Genomic DNA, 13808 nt, shown 5'->3' with positions numbered 1-13808 from the left:
AATGCTCATACATTTCACATAAATCGATTTATCATGACTCACTGAAAAACAGTCTTGCTGCAAAGGTTTATTATGAAATAAATAAAAAGTCCATAAGAGAAGTTTGAAAAATCTATTTTATGAAGCTTTAAGATGCACTGGGTAGAATTATCTATGGTTACATTTCAATCTCAAAATAACGAAGTTATTTTGGGCAAGACACTGAAATGCCAAAAGATTTGATTATCATACAGGTGGAAGATAACATTTATGTAGCTTTTTCTAACAAATTGTCCCATCAGAGGAATCCTCATATTTACACACTGCAGACATCAGCGAGATTTAAATGACATCTTGCATTTTGTTTCTTGCTTTTTAAATATGTAGGACCCAGGAATATTATGCAACTGCTCCCACCTCCGTGGCCTTCACAGTGGTTATCCAGTGTCTGTGCTCCAGAGCCCAGCCTATCCCTGCTCCAGAGGCAGCAGGAGCAGGGCCTGGGCACTGCCACCAGAGCCAGTCCCTGCCCGGAGCTGCTCAGCCTCTCGTGAATTGCTTGTCTGTCTCAGTAAGTCCAGTATCCCTGAGATAGGAACCACTGCAGCTGGAGGGGTGGGGCTGGGCCGTGGACCTCGGTGAGCGCTGGGGGCTGCTGGGCTCTGCTGGCAGCTCTGCTCAGGCTCCAGCGCTCGCTGGCCTCAGGACCCCTCAGTGCTTGCTGGCAGCGAGGCGCTTCAGCAGCGGCTCATCGTACACCCAGCACTCCCCATCCTCATGGAATAACTGCAAAGGAACAGGCAGCTGTCAGTTTTTTCTGACTCAGCCAGAAAGGAACAAAGGCTACAGGCTGAAATTTGCCCTGTTGGAATAAAGCTCACCCTTGTTTCCCACGGGGTCTCGTTCTCCTTCCTGGCCCTGGCCTCGGCTCTCTGGCGCTCCTCAAGCGCGTGCTTTGCAGCCGTGGCTGCGTCGATGTCTCTGATCTTCAGGTTGTAGGTTACATCCTTCCACAAGCTTGAAAGAGAAAGGGCAATGGAGACTTTTATGGGAGCAGAGTGCTGCAAGTTAGAGACATAGCAGTGACTAAAGGTAGATCTCATGTTAGAGAAAGGGCAGGAAAGCCCCCAGGATATTTGAACCACAACTGTGCTGTCATGGCAGGAGGGAGGAGGCTGTGGTGGAGCTCTCCGGACCTCCCTGAACATTTGATCCCAATTAGGATGTGACTGAGAACTCCAGGTCTCCTCTTCCTTCTTAAATCCCCAGCCTGCCTGTACCTGAGCTCAGGGAGAGCAGAGCATGCAGTGCCTGGATCAGTGCACCCTTGGTCCCTGTACTGCAAACTAAAACAAAATCTTAATGCTCCCATTTAACTGAAGTTCTTACCAGCGAGACTCAAAGTCGTCTTGGTCCTCCAATTTCCTTACCTTCTTCTTAATTGTAGGCATTTTCTTGGTATCTATAAAGACAGCATTCTCCTGGAGTGGGAGATGGAAAAAAAATAAACCTATTCAGTTCTTTAGCTAGACTTTCAATTTATACACCCTCACACTCTAGTACACAGGTTAGCAGGAAATACATGAAAAATAGTAATTCTTTAGATTCTGTGTTCTTGTATAAAAATCAAGCTTCCTTAAGAATAAATAAACAAAGTAACTTCAGGACTTCTATCCCCAGTTCATTTGGAGACTGCCCAGCATTCTTTTGGGCAGCCTCATAGGAGGTTCCAACTATTAATGTTTGTTTAAAAGAAAAAACCAAACCCACAAAACCACCCCAAACCCCCTTTTTAAGTACAATCTTCTATTTCTGATGAAAAGAGAAAAAAGAAAGAAAGCTGTGTTACCCCTGTGGAGTACTTTGCATACATGACCCCATTCCATTCTCCTTCAATGGAGCAGAAGGGTTTCTTGTCATTTGGAGAACTAAAGAGAAGCAAACAGTCATTTCTCAGCTGTATTACAGCAATTGAAAATCCTAAAGGATCAAAACTTCATCCTAGTTGCTGCACAGTCTGGTTTGTATCAGGCCTCAAAGTGTCCGTGCCCAGTACAGAAGAGAGGAGGGTTCTGTTTACAAGGGAGCAGTTTGGCATGAATGAGTTACATAAACCTTAACAGGAAGAGCTGATCAGGGTGAGACAGACCCTGCCTGAGGGCTGGATCTGCATTTAGAGTTTAGGAAAGTAGTTATAGGCCTTCCACACAGATTTAGGGTGGCGAGTTTAAGCTTAAAAATGTTTCACAATCCACTTCTTTCCCAGACTACTGGGAAACACAAGACACCAGTTTTTAAATGGCATCTGTCAATGTCAAGCCACAATTTAAAACCAAGTTAAACCTCATTTTGTCAGCATCCACTTGCTGACATCACAGCACATCTCCAAATGAGATGGGAATCTCAACTGAATTCTCTGTGCTGGGCATGTGCACAGGGTTTAACCAAAATCCACCAAAGCCCAGATAAAAATAAGTAAAGGTTGCAGCAGAGCTTTAACTGACACACCCTGAACAGTATCCCAAGGCCTTTGTATTTTTAGGAGAGGCAATGATGGAGACACTTTTAATAATTCAGGAGAGCAAAGTTCCCTTTGGGACTCAGCTGAGGATGTGTTCAAGCAGGATAAAGTAGGACACAGGCCTGTGCAGCTTCCTCTCACAAATTTGGCTTTAAATGGCATCCCATGACAGGTAATCATGAGCTAAGCTCTTTTGGGTGTTGCTGTTTCAGTATTTTACACTCTTGATTGTCTTGTTAAAACTGTTGGCATTTAAGGAAGGAAGAAGTGAGATGAAGAAAGCTGCTTACAAAATTTCAGCTGTAATTCTGTGCTTCTTTCCTCCATAAAATGGTTTTGTGTGGAAGACAATGGAAGCATTGTAACCTGTCTTTGAGCAACTAATGCTGCACTCCCCACCAAGCTCTATCCATGGCACAGTGAGAATAGACCTGCAATTAGAAATGTATAAATGCATACATTTATAAGCTCTTGACCAATAAATACTAAGCATGAAACATTACAAGGTATTAAAAATGAAAATACCAATTAGAGCATTTACTTGCCTTCCATAGCCATTAGGAAAAGTCAAAATATAGTGTTCATCATGATCTAGGCATGTAACACACCCTGTAAAAGAAAATTAGATTTAAAAAACATTAAGCAAAGCTTCTACAAAACTTTTAATAATGGTCTCATGAAATATGTCATTAAAAAAAGGTGCCATGAAAAGGAAATGTGAAGAGCTTTATTTTTCATGGATGCTGAGAATGCCCAGCTTCTGGAGGAGGCAGGGATGGCTGTACTTTTGGGAAAAACTGGGCCAGAACTGCTTTCAGCACACAGAGTGTGTGGAAGGAATCTCTGATTCCCAGATACATCAACTCTAGTAACAAAAATTCAACCATTCCTTCTATTTAATACAATGAATTTATGTAAATTATTCTATGAAAAATCCTAGTTGCAGAACTTAATTTCTCTCTTCTGCTGTTCAATTTACACACACATACCTTGCCCTATGTTATGGACCCCAATAGACATTCCTAGGAATTTGGACTTGGTCCATATGTGAGCATTGAACTGTATCCTCTTGCTAAAACACTCTGCATAAAATGCTGAAACTGAAGAAAGAGGTAGGTATTAAAAACAGCAGCACAAGACATTGATACCATTGTTTCCAAGTTCATTCATTGCAAAATATCCCCAGGTGCCTCACACTTAAGTGGCAACAGAGTTTGCAATTAGTTTCTCACAAAAGCAGTTTCTAATTTTTCAGCTTTCATAAATATTCAGCTTTTAAATCTGAAGAGAAAGTGGAAATCCAAGGTTTAAGCCAAGAGCTGATTTTACTGTCACCCCTCTCCAGCTGCCACCTCTGCTGGCAAAGGCACTGTCAGGACTTACTTGGAGGATGGTGAGAGACCTGCTCTGCCACAAAGGTGACGTTGCTTTTACTGACCCAGGGGAGTGGTCCTTCTGAGACTGGCTCCTGTGTGACAGGGGAGAGGATTCCATCACTCACAGTGCCTGCAAACACTGGATGCTTCCATCTTTAAAGGCTTCTAAAAATGTATTGCAGTGATTTTAATGGATTTGCCTGGTTGCTGACGGGGAATAACTCCTTAGTCCTGGAACTATGATGCTTTCTGAAGGATAGAGTTTCTACTCTCTTATTTTTAAGTATAAATGCCTTTGGTTTAATTGTCCCCAAATAAAACACTTTAACTGAAAGACTCATGTATAAACCCAATTACAAAATAATATTTAAGTGGCAGAAATAGTTTTTGTTTTTTGCTTGTGAAAGAGTCTGATCAGCATATTAATAATGATCAGATTTCATGTACCACAAAACCATAAACTAATATTCATTTCCTGTGGCAAAGAACACAAAGTGTAATTAATTCATGGTTAGAAGCAATGGAAGCCCAAATACAACACTGCCTTTATGCCAGCAAATTGCAGTGAAACCATTCACCTCAGAAACAAGATTTGAGCAAACAAATTGGTGGCAAGCAAATGAAATGGGAAAATCACATGGTTTATACCTAAATAATCACATTTACTTAGAGGTATTACACTGAGGCTACATGAAGCTACAACAGCACTTCCCACATCATCATTTGCAATTTCCCAAGGCAAGAAGCCTAAATGAGGTGCCAAAAAAGAAGAAAAAAAAAACCAACAAAAAACCCACTAGGCTGCACTGATTTAAGAAATAAAAAACAAAATAATCAGAACTTTGGAAAGAAAGGAGTTAGTAATCAGTGCTACAAAACAGTTCAGGAAAAAAGGACATTTTCAGCATGTCAAGTAGTTCTTTAAAAAACAATAAACTTTGTTATGCAAGATTATTTTGTATTTCGTCCAAAGAAAACAAGGAAGGAAGGGGGAAAGTTCAAGAAATCACTACAATTTGTTGATTTGCTACTTAAGCACAGCATAACCCATTTCAGTCAGTGACTTAACAAAGCTTTGCGCTGCATCTCTGCACTGTGTGCCCCAAAAACCACACCACAAGAAACTCACCATGTCATCTTCACCTTCAGTGCCAGGCAACACCCAATGGCATCGGAAGATCTCCCCCAGAATGGGATTGTAAGGCTTTTTAGCAACTGACCCTTTCCTTCCTGCATGGAAAGCTGAGAGGTACCATTTAACCACCTGAACCATCCTCTCCTTGGGATCCTTCTGGTCACTAATGCTACAGAGAGAGAGGAAAAAAAGGACAGGCCAAGTGAAATATAAGCAGGTACTTTGGATATGGGAAAGTTTTATGGGTGCTTAATTGTTTTACAACTAGAAGTTTGACTGATTTGACTGTTTTTGAAGTTTAAATCAAAATCCAGGCAATATTCTTCAAAACTACCAAATTCTGGCAGCCCATGAGGGCCACTACCAGTATGAGAATCAGTGAATGCTCTTGGTCCAAAGTCAAATACCTGACAAACAAGTCCGGATGTGCAAAGAAGTCAGCATACATTTCCAACAGCGACCTTCTTTCCAGGATAAACGTTGGAAGAACAACCTGAGTGAAGAAAAACAACTCATCTAGGTAAAGGTATTTGAATATCCTGTACAAAAGCCAACTGTACTCACTGTAAATAGCAAACAGAGCCCCCACAGCATCGTGTGCTCTAAGCTGATTGTGAGCTCGAGCTCACCAATGAGTTCTGACATATGCAGGTCAGCTGGCATTTTCTACAAACCCCAAGGTTCAAGAGGAACAGTCTCATCCTACATGGATTCTAGTCCCACTCAGAGCACACCAAAAGCTGCTCTGAATTACAGTATCACTGATGATTTAGTTTCATCTCTGTGAACACTGTCAATTTTCAGTTCCAGTCAAACACTCACTTGCAGTCCCATCCTGTTATGTGTCTCTATCAAGATGAAGGTTAAGCTCTTCCCTACCTCCCAAAGGTCCATTCTTGTGGATCTGCTCAGTGGGATCCACTGTCAATTACTGTTGCTGACAAGGTACATGCTCATGATGCTTCCTGGCAGCCTAACTTGAGATCAGTAATTTTCAGCTATTCCAGGAATTACCAGAGCACACACAGTTTGGATCAATTCCTATTCAGAACTGCCAGAAACCCTGAGCAGTTTGCTTGTGAGCTGCTGGCTGTTTCCCCAGAGAAGTGTTATCTGTTTATTATCTACTGTTCATTCCAGGCTGGACAGTTCAATTCATCCACTTAAGGAAACTTAAGGATAGGATTGATCTCTCCTGCTCTTTTTCATTCTGGAATTACTTGCTTAAATTTAACCAAGTTGCCTGGAAAGTCCAACACCTTCAGAATGCTGTTCATTCAGCCTCAGACAGACACCAGCAGGAATCTCATTCATGGAAGAATCCAACCCTTTCCTTGCCAGACCTAAGTGTAGCATTTCAAAACATAGGGGCAACTTACCCACTCATTAAGATCCTTAAAACAGCAGTGCTTTTCACTATATGATTACTTCCCCCTTTTATTTTATGTTTTATTGAATGTCACCACACCCTGGGATCTTGTAGATCTTTGTTTTAGGAAGCTAAAGACAGGAGTAACACTTCAGCATTCCCCTTACGCCAGCTTCACAAGCACTCCAAGAATTAGGTGCAAAGAGAACAAACAGCTACTTTCCATAGCAAACTACTTTCCCAAACAGATTTTAGCTTCTGGATATACTTATTCTGCAGCTACTTTTCCCCTTCCAGTAAGAACCCCAATTCAAAAATACCATGCTAAAGAGATTATAGCTTAACCAGCTCTTCGAACAAACATGCAGTTAAATTATTACATAACCTTTCTTTCACACAGAATTCTGGGTCTACTCCCCCTCCCATCCCCATGAACACCAGCAAGTTTACCTTGGTTAGATCCATGCCTAATCTCACTTGTGACAAGAGATGCATGATAACACTTTTATGCTCCTCTACTGATTCTCCTTCCCCATCATCTTCTCGATCGTCGGGAGGATCGAAGAGATCTGAAAGACCAATGGCTTTTGTTTTCCTCTAAGCCTTCAAGAACAGACTGTATTTAATTAGCATGTATGTAACTATCAAAAAATACAGGTTTTAAATCCTACAGTTCAGCAATGTTCAATTAGTAAAGAAACAGTAGATAAACCACTTCCCATATGTACCTTGTCATATATATATACAAAACCCTGCATGTACTGACCCAGCTTATACACAGATCAACAATCAATAACTCCTTACTGAAAATTCACACAGGCCACTTACCAGCATCATTTGTGCCATTAGACATGGAAGAATTGAGGGATTCTGTGGTATCTGGACGCTTCAGGCTGCTCCCTGTGCTGCTCCGAGTCAGGACTGCAGCAGATCCTGAAGAACTAAAGAAGAGTAACAAATTCTCACAGTTCAAATGAAGTAATTCAGACCAAATTATTGTCATTTGATATTCACAGACAAGGAATTAAGTGATAGACATCAATATATGTGTAGTGACAGACATTAATATACGTGGTGCATGCTAATTCACAGAAAGCTTAGAATGGATTGCAGCTGAAGGAATGGGACAGCCTGCAGCCTCAGATAACACCTGAAGGCTGAGAACAGCTGACTAATCTCTCTTTGAAATGTGTAGCATCTCTTAAAATTAATGCTACAATTAATAGAAAAAGAAGAGTAGATAGAGATTTTGGGGAAAGGGTACCAACTTCAAAAAATGTCTTTTAGCAAATGTGAGAGGGAACTGGCCATTTACCAAAGGCTGCAGCAAATGCACATGAAATGCACCATGGTCTCAGATTATAGCTCTGAGCTGGGGGCTTCCAAAGTTTGGTTTATATTAAGAGTTTGTCAACATATACCTGATGGAATGGGAAGGAGCAGAGGAAGAAACTGCCTCCCTTGCAGACAGCTGTCTGTGGCTGAGGGCAGGGGTAATCTCACTCTGTTACACAAAGTGGCTTTTTTGCCTCCTCCACCTTTTTTTAACCAATTTCTGCAAGTGGACAAGCCATGCTCTTGTAGATACAAACTGCATTCAGCACACACTGCACACTGTCAGCTACTTACTCCATACATCGCTTTGGGGAAGAACTGCTCTGGTAGAATTCATCAGCATCATAGAACTCATCCTCACTGCTGGAGTAAGAAAAATCTGGGACTGTATTTGGAGACAGGTTGACATGGCTTGGAGAGGTGAGACTGCTGCTAGGTGCTGATTGCCCACTCCCTGTGGAGTATGAAAAATTACAGACTCAATAAAAACAAATTCTTTCAAAATCTACTTACAGTGAGAATTGTTCAAATCAATAAAGACTGATGTGAACTCAGAAGAGGAATTCACAAAATTAAAAGCAATGATTAAGCAGGTTCACACTGAGTTTAACAGATAACAAAAGGAAGGTCACAAGGAAAATCAAGAGCACAGAACACCAGTAAAGTTTAAGGACATCTCTTCCCCAGTTACTGCAAATTTGCAATGCTGGAGACATGAAGGGAAGCTGGTAATACTCGTACATATTGTGTACACATGGTGGGGAGAAAGAGCAGCATAACTGATTTTAACCAAACACTGAAATTGGTGCTGATTTAACACAAGATGTATGCCAATATACTGTTATCTTAACTAATTACAGGGTTTCTTGTATTTCAGTAAGAGTTACCCAGAACTGTACCTGTACTATTTGGTGTAGGAGTCTGATTTCCAAGCGATGCTACTACAGGTCCCACTGGCAAAGAGGAGGGTCGCTGCTCTGACTTGCACAACTGAGCAGGTTCTAGGGGATATTTTGATATGTTAACCCCAAAATTCAAAAGAAGGTACCACATTATTTAACGTCACCTCCAAAAATTAAACCACTTTCTATAAAAACCATTCAGACAGAAAAACGTGTAGCCATCACTTTTACCTAGCACTTATTATTTAGCAAAGATGGCATTTAAAAAAAAATGCAGTTGTTTAGCTAGAAAGCATTTGCCTTTTCTGAAAATTATAGTTTCATTTTTAAAGAGAGTGTTAGAAATGCAAGCCAGTAACAGAGAGCAAGTAAAAGATATCAGCTTATCCCCAGAACCAGGGGCAGATTGTTGAGGATGCTCCGTGCCTCCCGCTCCTGCCCTTCCTCAGCCCCTCTGAGCTGAGTGTGCAGCACTGAATGCACTGAATGTCCTGTGTGACACAGAGCCTGTCCCCTCTCTACTGCACTGCAGTTACTGCTCAGCTCGTGGCTGTTTCCCAGCCTACCTGGAAGTGTGACGGCTTGGGAAGGCATCACGCTGATTCCCGATGGCTCTAAGGGACTGGGCTGATACACGGCGTCCACAGGGTTTATGGTGCTCTAGGAAAGAGAAGGAAAAGCACTTTTTTTTTTTTTTCCTCAATTAAAATAAAATAAAGTACAGATAGCAAGAACATTGTGAGCACAAGAAAGGCCCAAACGCAAGAGAGCGAATTCCTGAGAGAGGAAGTAAAACACAAATTGACAGTTGAGGACATGAGAAATACTTTCAAAGTGGTAATATTTTAATTCTTTACATAGACTGCACACTAAGCTGAATTTGCTGCAGATTTGAAGCGTCCTATAAGGAATTCTTATTTCAGGCTCTAGCTTCTAGTATGCCTTCCAATGTCCATTAATTAATATTGCATGCAAAGAGCAGAAAGTTAGATGCAAATTATCTGGCCAAAATTAGGATAGGTAATCTGTATTTTCAAATTTTTTTTTTTCAAAAATTGATTTGTCCAGACCACAGCAGATCAACCCATAAATCAAAACAAGAATCATCAGCATGCTTAGAGCCATGAAGCAGCTTTGTTGACAAAATTCTTCCCAAAGCAAGCTGACAGTGTTCAGTGCAGCTCAGCAGAGGACATCTCAACCTGCTTCTGAATGTGGGCACTTGAAAAATGAAGCACCAGGTCAACTCAATGCTCACAAAAGTCACTTCAGTGTATGTCCTTGGTTTTTATGCATCAAGACCCTGGGGAATCTAAACTGCCTTGTCTTTTAATCCAAACTATCATCTAAACACTGTCTGTTATTTATGTTTACACACATCCACCAGAATGTCTTGGTTGTTATTCAGGTAAAACAAACATAAAACCCTTTTCCAAACATCTTGCAATTTAAACCCCTTGATCAGTCAGAACTAAGAAAATCTTTGCTCAGTTTGCTCAGAAATGCAGTCAGTATGTTCATCCCTACCCTTTTTTTAGGGCAGTATTTAAAGGAAGTGTCTACAACTGTTTTCCTCTCCCTTGAAGCCCATTAATTTCTATTTGTATTCAGACTCACGGAAACAGGCTCATTTTAACCTTCCTCCCATTTTCCTACAAACAGCAGATTTCTTTCTTGCCTCCTTTTCTGGTTACCTGAAATTCTGAACTTTATCCTACATTTGGATGTTTGGACAATGCTCTTAGACACATAGTGTGATTTTTGGGGCTGTCTTGTGCAGGAATTGGAACAACATGATCCTTCTGGATCCCTTTCAACTCAGGACACTGTATGACTCTAAAAATCAGTGAAGAGTTCTATTCTTTTTTTTATAGCACAGAATTTATTTAACTGAAAACAGAACTATTATTCCCTATCACTAAAAAAAAGCCCATTAAATCAGGCATAAAAGTAGCTTTCTACATTTTCATTGGTGTTACTAACCAATATAAAAATAATCCAGTACATGTACTCTTACTCCACTGCAGTCCAGCATAAAGCCAATGTCCCTTACCCATTACTCCACCTACTTGTCGAATACGCATTCAACACAGGAAGGTCCCTGTCCCACAGAGTTCACAGCTTAAAATTATGATCCCATCTTAAGAGTTAAGACTTAAAACCCAAGATGGTCATATGATATATAGGATGCTATTGCTATATATGTCTTCTTCATTTTTTAGGGAAACTAATAATCCACCTGATACAGAACTGGTGTGATAAAGGAAAGAAAGAAGTAACTCTGAATTTGTATGCAGGATTGTAACCTCATCCTTAAACAATTCTCCATAGTGCAACAAGAACTGGAGTTTTTTGTTGGATATTGTGAGGGATGCCTTCATGGGCTAGAAACAGATGAAGGCAGACCTGAAAGTCTCCTACTCTGAGTTTAATAACAATTTAATAACAATCATGCAGAAACAAGACTCATCCCACCATGGCAGCAAACACTGATCATATTTTTGCCTAAGGTTAAAGTGAACTGACCTTTAGCCCAAGCTGATGTTGACCTCTACAGCATCACAGTTTCAGACTTTACAATCACTGATCCATGGTTAATATTTTCTTACAGAAATACTTTTTCCTCCCCGGTCTAAGCCAGCCCACAGACAATGAGATCAGTGGCTAATCAAATTCAGACTATATTAAGCTGCAGTATCTCTGTGAAATTTCTGAGTTGCAGACCAAATGTGCAGGTCACCTGTGCCTGTGGAAGTGTCTACCTGCACAACTTCTCTTTTCTAGGGGATATCACAGAACCTGCTCCCTCATACTAAGACCTGAACTATGTGACATCTGCAGGGCACATAATAATTCACCTTATTTATGATAAGCATGAAACTGAAAATATGCATGTGCATCTTTACTCCAAGGTTTACACCAGAAAATCCTACTGCTAAAGCTGTTTCTAGTGGGAAGACAACTAAGGCCAGGGAATTACTGTCAGCTCTAATGAAAACACATTAGGATTTTTAGAGTTTTTACTGAGACCAATCTCCTATTAAAAGTATCTGAAATGTACTCAAGTGACAAAAAAAGAACAAAGAAAGAGAAATCACATGTGACCAAAACTGAAAACAACAGAAGTTACATTAAAAATGCAGAAGTTCCATTAAAGAAGAAACATCGCTTAGACAGACATAACACAACTCTGCATCAAAGGAGCAGCACTGTAGAAAAGACAAACTACTTGAAGCACACGGAGAGCAGATCTATTTCCTACACAAAGATACTTCAAATGGAACACAAAACTATTTCTACCCCAGTCATTTCCCTTTCATCTGTTCACATGGCAGATTTTTATCTAAGTGTTCAGTCACAACACTGCTGTTCAGGACACTCCATACAAAACTGACCACGCTATTTTCTAAAGACAAGGGTGTTAGCCAACCTCAGGAGCTAAGGACTCAACAGGAATTTTAACAAGACACTGGAAGCAGTAAATTAGAGAAAGGAAGAAGCATGTTGCAAAGTGAGTGGAAATTCAGGTCTCTGTTCACATGGTCTGCAGAATTAAAAGGAGATAAAGATTAGATTTAAACTTACTATAAGTCCATCTGCGTGTTTCTCCTCATTATTTTGGTCCTTAAGGAAAAAATGTTAAAAATATCAACATAACAATCTTGCATGACTTATCAGTTCTGTGCTAAGCAAGATCAGTGAGTTTCCCTCAGGAATGTTTACATTTTCAGCCATAAAATGTTCCTCATCACGTGATACAGTAACTAAACTTGAAAGACAATTCCACACACTCACTGCACCTCTGAAGCTCAGAATTTTCTGAGGGCCTGTCCACATGAGTTTTAAAAATATACTTTCTGCACTGCAGAGTACAATTATGGTTTACAATATAGGTATATTCCCAAATACCTAAGAGCTCCCCAAAATATGCTCTGCAGCTCCTATAAGTCCCGGAAAGATGAAGTTCTCAATTTCTGTGATTAATACACAAGAAAGGCAGAAGTTAAAGTAAGTTGAAAGGTTTTAATTTTTTGCTTTTTGGCATCCACTAGATTTTAAAATGCTTTTCAATTATTTACTATCTCAGATTTTGAGGTTTTTTTGCCTAGAACCATATGTGAGAGCAGGCAATGTATGGAAAACATCTGTCCTCAGGGAAAATGACATGAGCAGCAGACCAGTTAATGCCAATCTACAGCCAGCACAGTTTTAATGTACAGCAACAGTATAAATTTTACTGAACACTAAGTCAAATCTCTTCCCTTCTGCTGCAAAGTTAATCAGTACATCAATCCATAGCCTTGCCTGGTGTGAACCTTAAGATTTGTCTGCAGAGTATTTCCCTGGATTTCCAGTTACATTTTAAAGGAATTAAAAAAAAAAAAAAAAAAGGCAGTAAGTAGTACTAAGAAAGTTGGCACATATTTATGTTTTGATACTTAATACATCCTTCCTTGGCTTATACAGTTGGCAATAGGCTGTCCAAATTTCATGTCTGCCAGTTGACATTTTTGAAGCCTGGCTTTCCGTGATAAAAAGAACACCAAGGGCAACAAGTTCTACTGTGTTACAAATTTACAAAATTCATCATTTTTTTCCCAGCACATAAACCCCCCATGTTGTGTCCATCATCTCTAAGAGCCAAGAAATAAACCACAAAGATGCTGCATGAGTACTGATGCTTGCTATGGCACCTCAGTAATGCACTAGCTGCACCTTAATGTAAGGAAGGCAGAAATTCCACACAACTGGGCAGGCAAGACTGCTGGAAATGGAGTGAAAAAGATAAGGGAAAGATGCAAAACTAAGTATCTAAATTATAAAAGCTACTTCATAACACATATATAAGACTGAGGTTTACACATCACTGGCGGACCATTATATGTACTTTTTATCACACACATCAGCAAAGCTGCACATCTTCAAGTGCCACACACTCAAAGGGAACAACACAGGCCAAATGCTCCACGTGCCCATCCTACTTTGTTTATTTTGACTGCTTTTTGATAAGCAGTGTATGTATTATAACATATTCCTGTTTAGCTGGTATTTACTACATTATTTTGAAAATGTCATGGGTCACCTCAGTACGAGTGGCATAATTACACACTTGATTTACCAGCAAGTGTAATGAAAATTTAACTCTCCAAATACTAAGACAGGTAAGAATCCATGAAACAGAACAACTTAA

The 13808-nt window shown here is 40.2% G+C and overlaps 1 protein-coding gene across 6 annotated transcripts in view; it reads right to left on the bottom strand.

Annotated features, from left to right (window-relative positions):
* Positions 1–98: 98 nt before the first annotated feature.
* The window catches only part of OSBPL9 (oxysterol binding protein like 9), a 57726-nt gene continuing 44016 nt past the window's right edge, over positions 99–13808 (bottom strand). For 2 of the 6 annotated variants that reach the window (XM_082287226.1, XM_082287230.1), the window contains 16 exons: positions 12203–12241; positions 9184–9277; positions 8615–8716; positions 8010–8169; positions 7209–7321; positions 6831–6949; positions 5419–5504; positions 5006–5180; positions 3884–3968; positions 3490–3600; positions 3046–3109; positions 2791–2931; positions 1829–1907; positions 1410–1460; positions 861–1040; positions 99–765 (listed from right to left, as the gene is read on the bottom strand). In XM_082287226.1, the coding sequence (XP_082143352.1) occupies positions 691–765; positions 861–1040; positions 1410–1460; positions 1829–1907; positions 2791–2931; positions 3046–3109; positions 3490–3600; positions 3884–3968; positions 5006–5180; positions 5419–5504; positions 6831–6949; positions 7209–7321; positions 8010–8169; positions 8615–8716; positions 9184–9277; positions 12203–12241 (1674 nt within the window). In that variant the 3' untranslated portion in view covers positions 99–690. Of the gene's footprint in view, positions 766–860; positions 1041–1368; positions 1461–1828; positions 1908–2790; positions 2932–3045; positions 3110–3489; positions 3601–3883; positions 3969–5005; positions 5181–5418; positions 5505–6830; positions 6950–7208; positions 7322–8009; positions 8170–8614; positions 8717–9183; positions 9278–12202; positions 12242–13808 lie in introns of all 6 variants that reach the window. The other 4 variants (XR_014226656.1, XM_082287227.1, XM_082287229.1 and 1 more) reach the window with 4 other exon arrangements.

The sequence above is a fragment of the Coloeus monedula genome (genome assembly GCF_965178545.1).
Source record: "Coloeus monedula genome assembly, chromosome: 9".
Taxonomy (NCBI): domain Eukaryota; kingdom Metazoa; phylum Chordata; class Aves; order Passeriformes; family Corvidae; genus Coloeus; species Coloeus monedula.
The sequence above is the reverse complement of the archived record's forward strand: the minus strand, read 5'-3'. Positions and strand labels throughout refer to the sequence as shown.